At 43.5% G+C, this 19,373-nt stretch overlaps 1 protein-coding gene across 1 annotated transcript; it reads left to right on the top strand.

Annotated features, from left to right (window-relative positions):
• The first annotated feature begins 6,651 nt into the window (after positions 1 to 6,651).
• Positions 6,652 to 18,930, top strand: ALDOB (aldolase, fructose-bisphosphate B). The gene is made up of 9 exons (XM_019729249.2): positions 6,652 to 6,926; positions 11,469 to 11,590; positions 12,401 to 12,612; positions 13,628 to 13,682; positions 14,571 to 14,731; positions 15,629 to 15,712; positions 16,576 to 16,750; positions 17,158 to 17,357; positions 18,399 to 18,930. The coding sequence occupies exons 2-9, from the start codon at positions 11,479 to 11,481 to the stop codon at positions 18,492 to 18,494; spliced, it is 1,095 nt and encodes a 364-aa protein (XP_019584808.1). The 5' UTR covers positions 6,652 to 6,926; positions 11,469 to 11,478; the 3' UTR covers positions 18,495 to 18,930.
• Positions 18,931 to 19,373: the final 443 nt, after the last annotated feature.

Below are 19,373 nucleotides of genomic sequence, written 5' to 3'. Positions count from 1 at the left end.
ATCTAGATCTAAAAAGGCAAGGAGAACTGGGCTGAGATCTGAGTTATTTATACCTATTTGTGATCTTGCCTCCTCTCCTTACTAGACACAAAAAGGACCTCCACTTGTGCAGAACCATGGTAAGTAGCTAACCTCATAGGTCCAGGATGGATGAGGGACAAGGGATGAGGGAAAAGATCCCATAGACAGTGTTTTTGGGGTTGGGGGAGAGTAGAGGGCACTGGAAACATGGCTGGCAAATTTACCTGCACACATGTGAGCAAGAGCTCTAGCAAGAGGTAACTGTATTCTCTGAAAGTGATATTCCAGAATATAATTATTTTGAGTAAGTCACTGTCTTTTTGCTCCCCACTTTGTAAAGTGACAGTTTTACATTCCCCCCCTGGGATCAAAAGTCTCTGCTGCCACTTGGCAAATGGCCCAAAGTAGAGCCACCAAAATGAGTGACAGAAGAGGGCAGGTCTGGGGCAGGAAACATTTTAAGAGGATGAATGCTGCCCTCTTCCCCGCTGCAGGGAAGCCAGAGCATCTGCTGCTTGAGCATGCTCTGCAGGGTGCCAGTGGTCGGACGAGGCCCTCCCTGGGTTCCCTGCAGCAGAGAGAACTTGTTCCAGCCTCTTATTTGCACCTCCATCTGGCAGCCCACTGGGACCCAGCAGGCCTAGGAGTCAGCTGTGCCACAGAGGACAGGTGTGTGGTGGCATAGGCCAGCTGTACATCTTGAATGACTGGCACAGAGGTGCTAATGAAATCAGCCTGTCTGCCCACCTGGCAGGGTGGTCCGTCCTGCCACTGAGTCTGTTCTGACTCTGGAAGTGTGGGTGCATGGCCTTATATCTTTATTCATCTTTCCTCTTTCATTCCCCTTTACATTTTCCACAAATAATATTCCCATTTTTTTTCCATCTCCTTCTACATCTCTCCATCTCTTTCAGTGGACAAGTCATACTCTCCTGTGGTTCATGTAACAGGGAAAAAAAGTATTTCCTCATCTACAGCTCCCCACTATCCTGTAAGGGGAAGGGTACCTCTTCTTGGGTATGGGCATGCAACTTTTGAGACAGACTCAGCGTCCAGCTTAGTTTTTCTGCATATTCAATGGAGAAAGTTTGGTGAGTGGGAGTGAGATGGGAGTATTTGAGTAGAAGACAAAGTCAGTGTGGTTAGGTGCTGTTGGAGCAAAAATTTTGGAACCCTGCTCTTTGGCGACAAAATTTGGAGAATGTGGTGAGGAGAAAGGAGTGATGTTGACGGCAGCAATGATGATGATGGTGATGGTGGTGGTGGTGATGATAGCAATACCTGTTATTTACACAGTTCTTAAATTTTGCCAGGCACTATGCTTTTTTTGTTCATGCAATCTGATCCTCCAATAAGTAGGTCAAGTTTTAGAAAAACTGCTGAGGAAGCTGAGGCTCAAAAAGATTAGAGAAGTTGCCCAAAGTAACATAGGTAGGAAACTCTGAGCTGGAATTTGGAGCAATTCTATCTGTGTTCCAAGTCCACGTTCCTAATAATTGAAGTATATTGACTCACCAAGAAAATTTATAGCTGGACCTTCAGAAGGGCAGAAAGTTTGTATATAAGTAACTGGATTAATTCACTTGGGAGGCTGAGTGATCTTGCTCTTCATTTTTGGGGGGGCAGGAGGGTAGGTGGTGCTGAGGTGGTCACTAAGCAACTGACTGGTCTGCCATCTGCATAGGCTGGCTAGCTGCCTGCCCCTCAGTGTCTGGGCCTTTTTTCCAGCCTTCCAGGAAAATGTAATTCTAGATCTGGTCACCCTGGCACTTCTCATTCATAAAGAGTGTGAGATGAGGTGAAGCAAACCCAAAGAATAATAGGGGAATAAGGGGGGGGGGGGGTTTAGAACCACCTAGTTTTTTTCATATGTTCCAGTATTTTAAAGATCTCTGCTCAATAAATATTCCATTTCAATAATATTTCCCCCAAAGAAAACATTTATGGTCAAATCTAAGTTTCTTACATTCTTGTTTAAAACCATTTCCTTTGTTCTACAAATGCTGTGAATGTCAAAAACATGTAGTTTGGGGGTAGGGGAGACCATAAAATATCACAGCTAGAAAGGACCACCTCCTTCACTGTATAGATAGTAAGTTCAAGGTCTCAGGATTACGTTAGAACAGGGGTGTCAAAACTTTTCTCAATGTTTTTTACCAAGGGCCATATGCGGTAAAATACACAAACAGTCGGCCACTCACTTGAGGTGAAGTACTTGTTGCCTCACCTGGTTTATTTAAGCAAACTAAATATATTTTTGGAATTTGCTGCGGACAATTAACAATGGATTGTGGACCGCAGTTGGCCCGAAGGCCGCAGTTTTGACACCTCTGCTTTAGAGTAACAAACAGATCTGTATTTCAGATCCTGCCCTACTGCTTACTGATAGTGTGACTTTGACCCAGAGATGGGATCAACGCCCTCCTCCGAAAAATAACACCTACTCTGTTAACCAGAGTGGGGATTCAGTGAAATATCCTATGTGATGTGCCCAAGAAAGGCCCTGAAAGGAATAAGGGCTCAACAGACGGTAATACCCTACCTTGGACAATGTCATCCAGCTCCTCGGGGTAGAGCTAGGGCCAGAACCTTTTTTTCTGATTCTCAAATGTGTGTGTGTGTGTGTGTGTGTGTGTACCACAGGAGCCGTCTGCTTCTCTGAAGTAACTTGGTTTATAACACTTTGTCATTATGTAAGGCTTTATAGTTTTCATAGCACTTATTTAGATGATATTATTCAGTCAGAGCAACAACATGGTAAAGTTAGACAGAAGCGGCATTAATAGGCCCATTTTACACATCAGGGAAGGGAAGCTGAGAGAGGTGATTTCCTTCAGTTGTACAGCTTCTCTGGGGCAGGACTTCACCACCACCCAGACCTCTGGCCTCCTCACCTGTGGCTCTTGCCACTAGCACACAATACCTTCCCACCTAAAGGCCAAACAGCCTCACCAGAGAGGTAAGGCAGAGTGAAAGAAATACGCTTCGGGTCATCAGTGACATAAATAACCAACCATTCTGATTAGATAGTGAGGGGGAAATTGGACTTTGAGATGATTGAGCAAGCAGCAAAGAGAAAATACTGACAAGGCAGTAAACAACTCACCAGGAAGGGATGTGGGAAAATGGAGATAGGCTGTTGCTGCCGACCACACTGTTAACCCTTTCCTGTCAGGTAAGTGCAGGTCACTCACTAATTCTGAAATTCTGTAGCCCATTCTTTCCAATTCGCTCTGCCTCTGCAGCATCCTGAATGCACAGGCACATTTCCTCAGACGAGGAAAACCTCAAATTCTTTATCACATTTCAAGCTTCAGTTTTGTTCTTTATTCTCAAGAGGGTGGTATCGCTAAGCCCTAGAATTTGGATACTCTTACATTTACTTTAATGGAGACTTGAATATACACAGGTGCTCTATCTTCCTAGAATACACAGAATTCAGATTTCTGAGTGATAAAGCGTGTCCGAAAAAAAAAAAAAATCACCCTGAGGAAATGGAAGATACCCAAATAACTCCTGACCCTGGGCTTCATTCTGGTGCTTCAAAGACTATTTACACCCTCAGATTATGGGATTATTGAAAACCTACCACATCTCTCTCACAAACTGACATTTAATACTCTAACTCTGAATATACCAAACAACATTGGACTGTACACTTTAAATAAGTGAAGTATATGGTATGCGAATGCTGTCTCAATAAACTGTTACATTAATAAAAAGGCCATAAAAGAATTGAAAGCCTGGTCTCAAAGAGATATGTGTACACTCTTTTTAAAGCAGTATTATTCACAATAGCCAAAAGGTGGAAACAACCCATGTTCATAAACCAATGCATGGATAAACAAAATGCCTATATACATGCAATGGAACATTATTCAGCCTTTAAAAGGGAGGAAATTCTGACTCATGCTACAGCATGGATGAACTTTGAGGACATTATGCTAAGTGAAATAAGCCAGACGCAAAATGACTAATACTGTATGATTCCACGTATACCAGGTACCTAGAGTAGTCAAATTCACAGAGATAGAAAGCAGAATGATGATTTCCAAGGAGGAAGGGAAAACGAGGAGTTGTTTCATGAATATAGAGTCTCAGTTTTGCAAGATAAAAGGCGTTCTGGAGATTGGTTGCACAACAATGTGAATATACTTACCACTATTGACTGGACCCTTAAAAATGTTTAAGATGGTAAATGTTATATTATGTGCATATTACCACAATTTTTTAAAAGGAGAGGAGGGACCATGCATTCTTGTGCACCATTTCAGGGGAGCTGCAGCCCGGATTCCTGTGAAATTCCAAGTGAACAATGATACAGCTTTCAAAACCTAGTATAGTTTTTGAAGAAATTAATGGCCATATTATACCTCTTAATTACTTCAAATTTCTCAGGGATAAGAGATATAAGACAGTTACTCCAGACTTTTCTGAGATTGATACGAATGCATTCATATATTTATTGATTGATGTATTCAACAAAGATTGATTGGGTGCCTACTGTGCTCTAGGCGTGGTACTGGGTCCTAGGGAGACAGTGGGGAGGTTTCACTACCCCCACCTGCGTAGGTCTTACAATCTGATCGGCTGAGTCTACTAGCATAGAGCATGACTTGCAAAAGTCCAGAATATCTAGACTTTCCTTTCATGTTACTTGAGAGTCTTCCATGAACACTGCAGTAACGACTAACACCACAAACAATTGGTATTCTTATATACTTTCTCTTGTTTGGTTTGATTTGCTTTGATCCTGACCTCAACCCTCTCCTCCCTCTCCTTACATTATAAGCCTATTGTGGAGAACAGGTCAGTCTTATTTATCTTGTATTTTCTACAAAGTGTATCCTCTACAAAATGTCTCTGTAGCGAACAAAATGCCTTACACACAGAGCCTCATTAAAAATTTCCTGCACTATGGTGAAATAACACTAGCCCTAGCTCTGTGACCCAAATAATGACTGCTGGTTTTAGGGTCCTGAAACCAACCCAGCTACCAAAGCAGGCTGCAGTACAATAAGGAAGTATCCAAACCATAGAGTAAAAAAGATATTTTTAAATTCTATATTGACCTAACCATGGTTTTTCCTTGTATTGTATAGATGTGGCCCCTTTTAAATGAAAGCTCTTTCTACATAATAATACCAATCCAGTGAGCGTGACTCTATCATATATGAGATTTACTTGAATGTTACAAGTTTGTTTGTGGACTCAGACCTCACATATGCATGGACATATTTAACCCATGGCCTATCAGTTGACTTATGTATATATCATATTTGAATCAGAAATATCTAGAGTGAGGCAGGGAGAGGAGAATAAACAAGGCAATTATTGGAGGTAGTGATAGTAATGATTATGAACGATCATTTACTATTGCCTATTAGAAGAGTCTGCAATCGGAGGTCTCTAAATCAGAATTATGCATTTAGATCCAGCTATTTAATGAAAACTTACTGTATGCTAAGCCTCTAATCATGTTATTTCATTCATGCTTCATAATCAGTTTCTGATGGTGCCCACTTACTAACCCATTTTACAGAAGATGAAACTGAGGACAAAAGAAGTTGGAGGATCCCACAATATCTCACAGCCTCTAAGTCCCATGGTCTTTCCATATACCATGCTATCTCAATTTTGAGCATTTTAAGGAGTTAAGAGATTTAAACAAAAAACAAACAAAAAAAACCTTGCAATCAATCAGCATTGCTCAGGAGTTGCTGTTTTTCTGAGGTCCAGTAAGCCTTAGCCTTGCTCTCTTGAACTTTGAGTTTCAGTTGCACATCAAACCCTGGAAGTGGGCAAATGCTGATGTCATCAGAGCAGCAGCAGGTGGCACCACTCGGGAGAGGGCATGTTCACGTCCCTCTGACGTGCCTGGCCAGTCTGCTGTTCACGTGAAACGATGCCCAGCAGGGCCAGGGCCACCCAGGTCTGCAGACGCAAGTCATTCTTCTCTGATTAATGCAGGTTTAATGTCCAAGGTGATAAAGTGCTGGGAGGCAGTGAGGGAAAGAGCTAATCTACCCATTCTTTGGTGACCAAAATGTAAATAGCTCTGCTTTAGACCACTGACTTACAGTGAGACAGGATCTCTGTGTACCTGTCCTGTGACTCTAAGCAAGTTACTTGCTTTCTTTGCACTAGAATTTCCTGATCCAGAAAATAGGGTAATAATCCTTTCCTCAGGGAGGCGCTGAGATTGGAAATATGTATAAAAAGAACCAGATGCATCTTAGAACCTCAAAAAATAGCTATTATTATTCCTATTGTTGTCATTATTACAACAAGAATAATTGGTACCAGTAGCATAAGTAAAATTATTTCTACCATGGGGATCTTTGAACGCCTACTGCATGCAGGCACTTTACAAACTTATTTAATGCTCTTGTGAAGTTGAGATTCACCTTTACAGAGGAGGAAATTAAGGCTCAGAGAAATTTAAAAAAAAAAAACCTTGGCAGAGGTCGTATGTTTTATAAGGGCTGGAGCTAAGCTAACAGTTTTCCCAGTTTCCCTTGGTGGACTCGAGAGCTCAGTCATTCATTAGCTGCGTGATTTAGGGGACTCCCCTAATCCTCTGTGCCTCAGTTTCTGAATCTGTAAAATGAAGAGCCTGGGTTGAGAACTACTTGGTCCCCAGAAAGCCCTTGTAGCTTTAACATTCTATGAATATAGTGAGTGTGCAAGCCTGATTAGAAGGATTGGCTGTTTATGAGCCAATCAGAGGTATTGGATAAACACCTCCCTATCAGGCCAAGGTGGGAAGGGGAAGGCAAAAGTTGAAAAAAAAAAAACTTTGGTGAGAAGTCTATAAAAGCTGTGTGTTCCCAAAGACTCGTCCTATTTGGCAGCTGCTGCCTCATCCACAGCTTCAGATCTCTAAGACTCTCCTCTCCCAAACTGTAAGTAAAAGAACGTGGGTTGTCTGCTTGGACTGCACCAGGAGGAAAGGAGTTAGTGATAGCTTATAGAGGGGAAAGTTCATTGGCTTTTGTTTTCAGGAAAAACTTGATGATGGCTGAAAATGTGAAGATCTGCTGAGATGATTGTTTTTCTCCCTAAGGGTAAATGCTCACTCACACCCTTCCTGGCTCCTTGAGTGGTGGGCAAAAAGCTTAAGATTGATGCCAAGTTACTGGTGTTACTTGTATGAGGGTTCTTTTGAATCTTAGCCTAGGAAAAAAAAACGTGACTACTCCTGTTTGGTTCATTTCTACTTAGTTTTTGAGATTCTTGCTCATTTCTACTCTCTCCATAACAACTGCTTATTCTGATTTATGTACGTATCTATCACCTTATGTCATTTTCTTCATTCTCCTCCCACACCTACTGGTACTAGCACTGACAATTTTTTGTCCTGCAAATGAACTCTTGGTTTCCGTGGCCCTTCACCTTCACCCACTGCTCAAATGAGAAAATGATACAGGCTTGGAAATGTCACAGAACATAGTTGTCATTTGATTATAAATTCTAAAACCTTCCACTTGTTTTATAGTTCCTATCACATTTCCTGCTGGCCCCAAACACTTTGAAGACCCTCCAGCTGAAGATGTTTAGAATCAAAAGAGGCTGATGCATGTTGGTGCATTTGTTATACTCTCTGAAAAACAGGCATGTGAAGATAGGCTGCCTTTTAAAATACCCTTGATTTTAAATAGTTAGGTAGGGCTCCACTCGCTGGCTGGGGTGCAGCAGGGGCTCTCACTCTGCTGCCGTCATCCCTTCAGCCACAGCATATGTGCGGAAGACCCGGGCCCAGGCTCGACCTGAGGGGCCGGGACAGGGAATGCAGTCTACTGGCTGTAAACCTAGGAGTTCCTTTGACTTACTTGCAAGGACCGCCTTAGAGGAAAGGGCAACACTCTTTTTCTGGGCTGCTGCACGGGCATTCAGAGGCACCAGGCATCAGGCTGTCCGAGAGCATCTCACTGCACGTGTCACTGTGGCACTGGGGTGGGTAATGAAGCTGTAAGCATCTTCATGCATCCGTACATGTAAGTGCTGCACACCGTGCTTGGCGATCATAGGTTTTCAGTGACTAAGCCCCTCACGTCTGTCTTGAAAAATCCATCTGCCTTGTCCAGGGAGAAGCAAATGGACTCCCTAGTGCCTATATTTCTCCAGGAGTGGAATATTCATAGTTTACAAATTATTATTCTTTCACAGAACCTCTTCTAGGAAGGCAGAAAGAACCACACTGGAGGGTCCCATCTGTTATTTTGCTGAAGAAGGATTAGATATAGGATTCCAAGTCATAAGCCAATCGGATGTGACTTACAATCCTAGACTACCACAACGTAGAAGGGGCATCAAACGTATTCTTCCTGAGCCTCTCCGTCCTCATTGCTGAAGTTGGCAGGGTTGATGCAGACCTCTGAGGTCACTTGTAGCTCTGGTTTTCTGTGGTTATCTTCTATTCATATATGTTCATTCTCACAACCTTCTCCAAGATTTGTATATAACTTGTTCATATAGCATGTATAATAAATGACGTAATATATAAACCTGTTTATTAAGAAATCAAACACTATAAAAAATTCAAGTCAAGTGTGAGAGCCACTCCATCCCAGCTCATTCCCCAGAGGTAACCCCAGGGTGGTTATTCTCTGCTTATGTAGACATACACACAGTATATGCGTGTACCACTCTTCTAATTAAAAAAAAAAGAATATGATATATATCGCATACTACTCTGAAACATGCGTTTTTCACTTAATAATGTAATGTGAATAACTTCTAATCACACTTTAAGAAATGGTCACTTGAAACCTCAGTGAGCAGAGGCTTAAGGGCATAGAAATCATTGTCTCTCATTACCCACGCCCGGCCGGCCTCCTGTCTACCAGTGGTGAACACGCCCATGACCCTGTTTTATGATTAACAGATGGGTAGCATTTGTGCTGATGTGGTACAGACCTTTAATCCCTCTGTAGAAGTTTAACTTCCCATCAACAGCATTGGTTTGGATTTGACCCTTTCTGGATTTGTTTTTCTGGTTGAGTCAGCACACTATGTGAAGAAAATAGCTTGGTAATAAATAGAAACATGAAAGTCCCTTAGGCAATTGTTTTTTTTTTAAATTTTTGAAACAGAAATAATAATAGCTTACATTTTCATGATGTTTTCTAAAGCACCTTCATGTTTATCACGCAATTCAACAAATATATTTTGAGCAACTACAATGAGTAGAGTGCTCACAGGTCATCTTCGGTTCATTTGGTAACGAGAAAACCAGAGCAGATATTATTGCCATTTAATCCATAACAAACTAAGACTCAGAAATTATTGACTTGCCCATGGTCCCAGCCAGAGGGAAGCAAAGCTGGTTCTTGAATATGGGTCTGTTTGATCTACTAGCAGCAAACCTCTGTGTGAATGTGTCAGATGTTATGAATTGTAATGTCAGTGGTGTGGGAATAATGATCCACAGCCCAAGGGTTTGGGGCTCTCTGGGGGTATCATCACCAGGTTCTGGGGGTGTCATCAAGGACATTAGAGTCAGCCAAGGCCCATTCCTTTCACCAAGATCACTCTTTCCTTGAAAGAGAGTACTGCCCCTTATCCCAACTTTGTACCTTATTAGCTATTTGTCTGTGGGCAAATAATTAAACTCTTGTATATTCCTTCCTTATCTATTTTCACATGAGGGGGGAAATCCCATCTGCCTTTTGGGATTACTGTGAGGAATAAGTTATGTAGTGCATGTGAAGCAATTAGCAGAGTCCTTGGCCATAAGAGATAATTTGCTATTATTATTGGACTATTTTTCCCTTTATTTATTTATTTTCATTAAGAAAATGTCTTTATTTTTTGGTAGTTGTCCACTCCTCTGTGCAAATACCTAAATTGAGTAAGAAAATTTGCACTTTGACCTGAATGTCACCCAGCTCAGGCTGGCTTTTATCTGCATGAAGATCTGGAGGCCAGGTCCAAAGCTAAAAATCCCTGACGACAATATTGGGACTAATATATACACAGGAACAATGCCATCATCAGGTGGCTGGGATATGAGGAGCCTTGGAAGATAGATCATCTTCTCTAGAGACTGTCACCCACAAGCCTGTCCTGGTACCCCAAGGACAGCACTGTGGTTTCATTCTTTTCAGTTAAGACAAGAACCCCTACTGAAGACAGGGTGGCAACAATGAGAATAGTACCAGTTATTACACCTTCCCATGAATCAGTTCAATAGCCATCGACTTCTTATATTAAGCGGCAGGGTACTGAGAACCTGTCTTAAAGGGATGCAGAAAATATGAACAAATCAATTTGCCAAGAGAGACAGGATTGGGTAGGGAGCTCTGCTTCATCCTGGCTGGGACCTTGGGCAAGTCAGTCAACTTCTCTGAGTCTTAGCTCATTAATAATGAGAATACCCAGGCTGGTTGCCTCATTGTTGGGTGGATCAAATGAGAACAGAGGGACCCCTGGCCTTCCAGGAAATAGAACACAGGCACAGGGCATATACCCTGTGTATGGGTGCATGAGGGAGAGGAGGCCAGAGGATTGGATAGGAAACTACTTAAGATAATCTTCACTATGATTTGTTCTCTTTGATAGCTCAACCTATGAAATATCACTCTTTCTAGTATACAAGAGCCCTATGAGCTTGCATTGTCAAGATTAGCCCAATGTGGCAGCTGAATAGCGGCAATGATTGCCCTCAGAGGCCCACTACTGGGGAGGTTTTCGGGCAGGAGGTCTTGGATACAGTCTCTCCTCGCTAAAGCAGTGAAGCTGAGAATTACTGAAGCAGGCATCCCCATATGACCTCAGCATCCTTGGAGCCTGTAGAAACCTCCAGGCCAGAGGAACTTAGGAAAAATTTGCCCCGTCTGCCTCAAATGGTCTCATAGGTGGTTGAATATAAGAAAAAAGGAGACTAGGTCCCAAAGCTGAAGGGAGGTTACCTTCAAGTGGTGGTTTCTCCTCTCAAGCTTATTGCCTGGAGAATAGTCTGGTGGGCTATAGGCTAGCAGAACAAAGTGGAGAATGACCACAGAGGCCAAAAGCCTCACTGTCGTGGCCTCAAACCATCCATGGCACCCAATGATACCAGGAATCCACAGAATAGACAGGTAGTCAATTACTGTAATGGCCTCCATTTGTCAGATTCCAGTGGGTGGTGAATGAGCTGACTTGGTCTCAGGATCAGTGATCCCAAAGGTCTCCTGGAAGGCATTCTATCTAGGATCACCATGAACATTTGGCAACCCACCTTCATCCATCATGTCTAATTGCAACTATACTTAGGCTAAGTGTGTGTATGTGGTGGGGCGGGGGGATGACGGGGGAACAGACCTCATTTGTTTACCCATTTGCGGCAATGGGGCAGAAATGTCAGAAGGGCCTACAGGGCTGGTCTGCATACCCCGGCTGCCTTGGTAATAAGTCCATCGGAGCCACCACAGTTCTGTTGAGGACTTCTCTGCACTCTCTTCCAGACCTGTCACCATGGCCCACCGATTTCCAGCCCTCACCCCAGAACAGAAGAAGGAGCTTTCAGAAATTGCCCAGCGCATTGTCGCCAATGGGAAGGGGATCCTGGCTGCCGATGAGTCTGTAGGTGAGTGAGGGCAAGAAACATCATACAACAAGCATACTCTTGTTTCCACACTTCGCAAAGGCAACTCAATCATATTCTCTCTCCTCTCGGAGGAGTGAAGGCTTATGCACAAAGGGGGGTGAGCGGGAGACTCAGTAAGCACCGACCTTTCGAGTCTTGTCATTCCAGCTGGCAGACTTCTGAAAACCAAGGACAGAGGCCCCTGCCTCCCATTTTAAGGGCCCTTGCCAGAGGTTGTTTGAATCCCGGCTATGACAAGTTGAGGAACTCAGTAACCAGAACGAAGTCAGAATCACAGCCCTCTACTGCTAATGAGAAGTCAGCCAGGGAAGGGCAGAGAGGGAGAGGAAGTGTCCACCTCTGGCCCAGGGAAGAAGGGCCTGTGGTTGGCAGAAGCCCACAATGGTACAAGGGAGAGCTGTGGCAGGCCTGCATGCCACCATAAAAAGATAGAAGCCACAGACGTCAACAGCATGTCCATCCCTCCTTCTACTGTATGTATATCCAGTCAGATTAAGGGTTGGACCAGGGGACGGCTGGAGAGGATGTAGGGCCTTACCTACCCACCTGGACCCAATGGTGGCTTCCACCCTACCTGGACATACCCAGCCCAGACACTTCCTAACCTGCATCCTGACAGCAACCAAGGTCTTTCCCTGGGGAGACAGAAAAAGAGGCAGGCGTTCTGAGCATCTGAATAAAAACGAGAGTCTTGCTGTCCATCCTGGTGAGGGTCACTGAGACGGTGGAGGAGGGCAGCAGGAAAGCCTGGCTTGCTCCTTACGGCTGCCTTCACCCACCCCGCCATAGGCACCATGGGAAACCGCCTGCAGAGGATCAAGGTGGAGAACACGGAAGAGAACCGCCGGCAGTTCCGAGAGCTCCTCTTCACTGTGGACGACTCCATCAACCAGAGCATCGGGGGTGTGATCCTGTTCCACGAGACCCTCTACCAGAAGGACAGCCAGGGAAAACTGTTCAGAAACATCCTTAAGGAAAGGGGGATCGTGGTGGGGATCAAGGTGGGTACTTCCACTCCCCTCTCTCCGCTGCTGCACTTCTGTCAAGGTCCCAGGAGGGGTTGGACTGGGGCCCACACTCCTGACTATTCTAATTGTCTAACTGCTGTTCTCACTCCTTTCCATCACATCTTCCTCCTGAGAACAGATCTGATGACCTCTTCTTTCAACCGTTTTTACAAGGTGCTAAATCTCTTAGTCTCTCAATTTCCTCATTTCTAAAATGGGACTAATAGTACCTACCTCATAAGGTTCTTATAAGGATGAAATGAGTTTTTAAAACAGTCTCTGACATGTAATTATTATTCAGCACATGATAGCTATTATTATTAAAGCACTTACTGTTCTGTTGTAACTAGGTCTTCCAAAACTGCATGAACCTCCCAAGAGTGAACTTTAGAATTTGATGAGTGCTTACAACTCCAGGCGCTCATTTAATCCTTCTCACAACCTCTGGAGGTAGACTTAATTATTATCCTTATTTTGGAGATGAGATGAGACGATGGAATTCCAAGGGGGTAAAATAATTTGCCCACAGCAAGGCGAAACTGGAGCCAGTTCCAGCCCAAACTGTCTACCTCTTGGGCTCATGCACTTAGCCTCTGCTCTGCGGAGAGTAGAGGCTGTGTCCTTATTCTCCCGTAATAACACAGTGCCTGGAACGCACAAGTGCTCAACAAATGTCTCTTGAATAAATGAATGAATAATTTAAGGGAAGCTTCTCTTATACAGCACCTCTGCCTCTCAGGTACTCAGATTACTTCTTACTTCCCAAGCTCCAGGTCTGTGCTTTCTATCCTCTTAGGGTTGTCCTTACATTGTTTCTTCCGGGTGATCTCCCTTCTGCTGTGGAATGAATTGTGTCTCTCCCAATGATTAATGCACCACCACCACTGTCCTAATTCAACTGCTTAGTTTGTGAAAGACGAGAACGATTAGTTAACACCAGGGTTTCTGCTGGTGTTTTACTGGGACACCTGACACCTGCTAATTACTTATTAATTATTTATATTCACAGTTAGACCAAGGAGGTGCTCCCCTTGCAGGAACAAACAAAGAAACCACCATTCAAGGTAAGGCTATTGCTCACTGATACGAATCATGCCAATATATGCTAGAAATGAGCAAGGGAAAACAAAATACGAACATCACACTGGTTTTTGAGCCACAAACACCTGATTTTCAATCCCAGTTCCTCTATTTAATAACTGTGACCTCATGCTAATCACTTAAATGTTCTCTGAGTCCATTTCAGGGATAACAATATCTGCTTTGCAGAATAGTTTTGGGGATTAAATTAGGCAATGTATATAAAGTACTTACCACAGTGTCTTACACTGAGAAGATACTCTGTTCCTTGGGAATCTTATTTTTAGAGAACATTCCAGCAGGGGTAGAGGAAAGGTCCCAGGCTTTAGGATCAGACACACATCTGGATTTAAATCCTGGTTGCAACACTTGCTACTTAGATAATTTTGCAAGGGACTTCACTCCCAAGTAGACAAGTATAAACCACAGCGCTGGGTTAGCTAAGCAGAATTTGAATCTCAGCTCTGTCACTCTTTAGCTATGCAAACTTGGTCAAGTCACTTAACCTCTCAGAGAGTCGATATCCACATCTGTAAAACGAGTATAATATTAACTATTATGTTGTTATGATAATTCAATGGGAAAAGGTGTGCACAATGCCTAGAATCATGCCTGGAACATAGTAACTACTAAACAAATATGAGTTCCCTCTGTTCTTATGGGGTATCCACCGCATACATCAAAGCCATCTTTATTAAATCCAGGTCTTTTGGCTCAGTATTGGGATCCATGTTTATTGGCCTTGATGTTTTCAGTTCTCAAGCTCTGCTGACATTGAAGCTAAGCCAAGGGAGAACTCATCCCTTTATCAGCGGCTTCATGGATCAGGAACAGGGGTGCAAAGACACTGTTCTCTCTCCTGTGACTTGCAGGGCTCGATGGCCTTTCTGAGCGCTGTGCTCAGTATAAGAAAGACGGTGCTGACTTTGGGAAGTGGCGTGCTGTGCTGAGGATCGACAACCAGTGTCCATCCGACCTCGCTATCCAGGCAAACGCCAATGCCCTGGCCCGCTACGCCAGCATCTGTCAGCAGGTGCTCTGCCTTCCCCTAAAACACAGTGCGCGAGAGCTTTCTTTTAGAGCCTATCTTTCCAATTTTGCTATAACCACACATGAGCCTTCCTCCACTCTCAGCAGTATATCTCGATGGCATTTTCCACTACTTTTGCTGTAGCCGAGTGTGGTAGGGAAAGGTTTGGCTCCAAAGCCAGCTATGAGTCCTAAAGGTGAATGCCATCAACTGCTACCCTTTTGTCAACATGCTATAAGCTGAGCCTTAAAAGTGATCAGGCTTTTGAGGCCAGGGCCCTTGCCTGTCTGCGTTCCACCATGTCTAATACAGGATCCTCTTAAGCTCTCCAGTTCGAGGGTGATAGCTCGGACCTAGTCCCAACCCAAATAATTTCTTGGAGGGTGGTGACTTGAGGCTCAAGATTCCAACATGTGTTGAAGTGGCTCTGGGATCCAAGTTCAGTCTGATTTCCTTGTGTGGGTGCTGTGTTGGGGTTACCTGAGTCATGGCACCAGGAGACTCCCAATCAGAATTGTAAACACTTCTTGAATTCCTTAATTAATGCACACAAAAGGCATCTGTCTTAGTGACTCAAGCTTGACTTAAATCACTAAGGGTGATGGCTAGGTTCTGAGGAAGCTAATAGTTTCTAGAATAAGATATGGTAGAATTAGCATTTATTTTACCCCATTCCCAAGAAAACTTTTGTTTTTTGTTTTTAACCTTACTGTTCTTTTTTTGGCTAAGCCATGCTCACTAGACATCCCATTAAATTTCTTTTTATTATCTTTAAGTCACATATATGATATTTCTCCATAAGGGCTTCATCTTATACCAACTGCCACTGTTGAATATCCTCTTAAGGAAAGGGTCCCAGTGAGCTGAGCTTCACTCTATCCTCTCCTGTTTCCTTTTTAGAATGGGCTGGTCCCCATTGTTGAACCAGAGGTCATACCTGATGGAGACCACGACTTGGAACACTGCCAGTATGTTACTGAGAAGGTGAGTCTTAAATATAAAGTTCCCACTTCTAGTTGAAAAATCTTGTTTCTAAGTAATAGCTGTTACTTAACATATATCAGCTGTTAGATATGAAATATTCTTCAGTTGGAATCATTATCTAGCATTGAGAAGGTAAGGGGGTATTATCAAACTTTCCACATTTTTGGCATATGGAAAAAGCACTGGATTTGTAGTACTAAGACTAAAGTTTGAGAATCCATGTTCCCAGTTGTGGGAACTTGGATAAGTTATATTATCTTTTTGCACCTCAGTGCCATGATGTGTGAACAAAGAAATTTTAAAATAAGATGAGACCTACATGAAAACATGTAATTAGAAAATAATTTGTTTACGTGTGACCTTCTAAATTAGTCACAGTATAGCTATAAGAGAGTAAGAAAGTCATAATGTAATCTGACCTCAGTTTCTTCACTTGCAAAAATTAGGTGAACTGAAATGAGATCTGAAAGTACTTCTGTGTCTAAAATAAATGTTTTTATGACTATTCAGCATGTATGGGGATGGAGAATGGAGGTCAATTTGGATGTCCCCAAGTAACTAAATCAAGGCAGTCTCAATTGACCAAAGGGAGTAATGGGAAGGAAGGAGAGCAGAGCCACACCAATAGTCCATTCAGTGAGCAGTTAGAGTAGGGGTGGTGGAGACAGACCAGCTTGGCTCTGCTCTATGGCTGTGGTTTGCAATATACTGCCCTGGTGAGGCCTAGGGATTGGTTGGGTAGCTTTGGCCAACTGATGTATGGGAATGCCTTCATCCTGCACCCCTGCGGCGTAAAAGTGCCAAGGTCAGGTGACTCCAAGGCTGTCTCTAGGTTTCACCTGTTTGGACCTCTTGTCCGTCAGGTCCTGGCTGCTGTCTACAAGGCCCTAAATGATCATCATGTTTACCTGGAGGGCACCCTGCTGAAGCCCAACATGGTGACTGCTGGACATGCCTGCACCAAGAAGTATACCCCAGAGCAAGTGGCTATGGCCACTGTCACAGCTCTCCACCGTACTGTTCCTGCAGCTGTTCCTGGTAAGGCTTTCCTTCTCCTTCTCCTCTAACTCAAGGTCTTAGCCCTCATCCCTCGAAGGCGTTCCACACGCATTTGCGTTTGTCCAGGACTCTTCTATCCAGGAAATAGACCTCTACTATCTCACAGGCAGCCAGCACTCCATGATACCACACATCCTGAGTCTATCCAAATGCACACAATTCACTGATTTCCTCAGCATTTCACCACCCTCCTTATTTATTAACCCCCTTCTCACTTTAGCCCAACTAGCCTCAGCAAAGGAAAACTAATATGTCCGACTCACTGCCATGCAAATGAATAGAGAAAAAAACTGAGATGCTACATTTCTTTTTGGCTCGTTGCTTGCTTCCTCAAGCTGGGTCCACAAACTGGGACTGGTAGAGTGGAATGGCTTCTTTCCTTCTAGGCATCTGCTTTTTGTCTGGTGGCATGAGTGAAGAGGATGCGACTCTCAACCTCAATGCTATCAACCTTTGCCCTCTACGAAAGCCCTGGAAACTAAGTTTCTCTTATGGACGGGCTCTGCAGGCCAGCGCACTGGCTGCCTGGAGTGGCAAGGCTGCAAACAAGAAGGCAACTCAGGACGCTTTTATGAAGCGGGCCGTGGTAAGACTACCTCTTACATACTCGATCAAGTGACATTTGGGGCCTAGCTCTCACACATGGCCAACGTTTGCTTTCCTCAGGCCACGGAGGTATCTCCAGGTAGTATCTACTGGGTCTTTGAAAAGGGGCATTGGAGCTCAGTAGGAAGGTCAGGGCCAGTTTTGAATTATTCACACTGGTAGTATAGGTGATGACAGTAGATGGAAGGACAATTTTCACAGAGACACTTCGAAGGGAAGGTGAGAGGCCTAAGGATTGAAGGCAGGACACCTTTTATTTTGGGAAGATGAAGATAAACCACCAAGACAAACAGCAATAATATGATAGGATGAACCAAGGATTCTGGGAACAAAGAGAAACAAATTTCAAGGGGTCAGTAACTACACTATAGAAAGATTCAGAATACAGGCTGAGAAAAGGCAGAGGTTGGTGTTTAGGAGCATATCAGTGACCCTCAGCATAGCAGCTTCAATAGAGAGAGAAGAGGAAAGGTGTCCATTCAAGAAGTTCATTCACAAAAAGACCCAGAAAGATTACCAGGAGAAATGAGGACACAAAAAGGATTTGATTCACTAGTAACCATTCCTTTTTGAACATTCTCTTTGAGTCAAGGACTGGGTTGAACAAAGCAGACACAGCTACTGCCATCAAGGAGCTTAGATTTTAGCCAAATAGTAGAGAGCTTGGCATGTTTAAATGTAGCGCAGATGAAGCCAGAAGAGAGATTAAAGATTAGGAGAGTGGGGACCATTGAGAAGACAAGGACTTAAAGGACAGAGGATCGCATGAGACTAAATATTACACACAGGTGGCAGAGTTGGTCTTAGAAAGGAGGAAAGAGACAGCAAAGAAGAAAGGATGGGTTTGAAATCAGGTCTGTTGAGGTAAAGAGACAGTATCAGCTGTAATATTCAGCAAAATCACTATAAGGAGAAAAATATCCAAATGAAGGTGTAGCTGGTTTCAGATGAGAAGCAGAGAGGGTCAAACACTGGGTTATGTTTGCTCTAACTCGGTCTCCTCTCTCTCACTTGTTTTCAGGCTAACTGCCAGGCAGCCCAAGGCAAGTATGTTCCCACGGGCTCTTCTAGTGCTGCTTCTACCCAGTCGCTCTTCACAGCCTCCTACACCTACTAGAACCTGAGGCAGGCCAGCTGGCTCCAGCTCTGCTCGGTGTCTTGGTAGGAGGGCTGAAAGGGAACAACCTTTTCACCGACCCTGGAAATTAGACAAAATTAGATTGGAACTATTGGAAACACAATACATGTTAAATTCTTAGACACAAGGAAAAAAATCAGTTATTGAAACTTAAGTCTGAGTATCAAGGACCTGACGAAATTTCACACAGTGGTTTTTTTGCCACATTTCCAGCGGCCCATGCACCAGAGTACCATCTAAGAAAAGAATAAGACTTTAAAACAAAATCAGCTGTCCATCCAAATAACGACCACCGAATGAAACATCTCAGAAGCCGAGGGCAGAGAAATGCCTCTTATGAAACATTCTTAGCAGTGGTAGGTGATGAAGGAGACAGGTGCAACCAAAGAAGAAATAAAATCTGCTACAAACCTTCCACTGGTGTCGGGTTTTACTTTCTGCTCTGGTTTTCAAAGAGCTTGGTATATTTCATTACCTTTGTCTCTAATAGACAAGGCTGACATTATGGGCAGGGTCCTCCATTTTGATTACTCATTGGAATCATCTGGGGAAAAAAAAAAAACCCAGATGCTCAGAACATATTCCAGCCCAATTAAATCAGAAACTCTTGATGTGGGATCCTGTGAACAGCAGGGTTTCTTCAATGTGCAGCCAATTTGAGAACAACCAATCTAGAGTTCAAGTTTGAGGCTATCCAAAAGAGAAAGCTATTGATAACTTGAAGAAAGCTAAAATGTGAAATGATTTTGAGCAACACGTGGCATGTAATAAGAGAATAAACGTGACTTTGCTTCATGGAGCATTCCTCTGCAAGTGGCCCAGGTTTGGTGACACAGGACTACAACTTCCTCTGCACAT

This window comes from Rhinolophus sinicus, linkage group LG04, assembly GCF_036562045.2.
Source record: "Rhinolophus sinicus isolate RSC01 linkage group LG04, ASM3656204v1, whole genome shotgun sequence".
In the NCBI taxonomy this organism is placed as follows: domain Eukaryota; kingdom Metazoa; phylum Chordata; class Mammalia; order Chiroptera; family Rhinolophidae; genus Rhinolophus; species Rhinolophus sinicus.
Note: the sequence above shows the minus strand (reverse complement) of the source record. Positions and strands in the feature narration are given on the sequence as shown.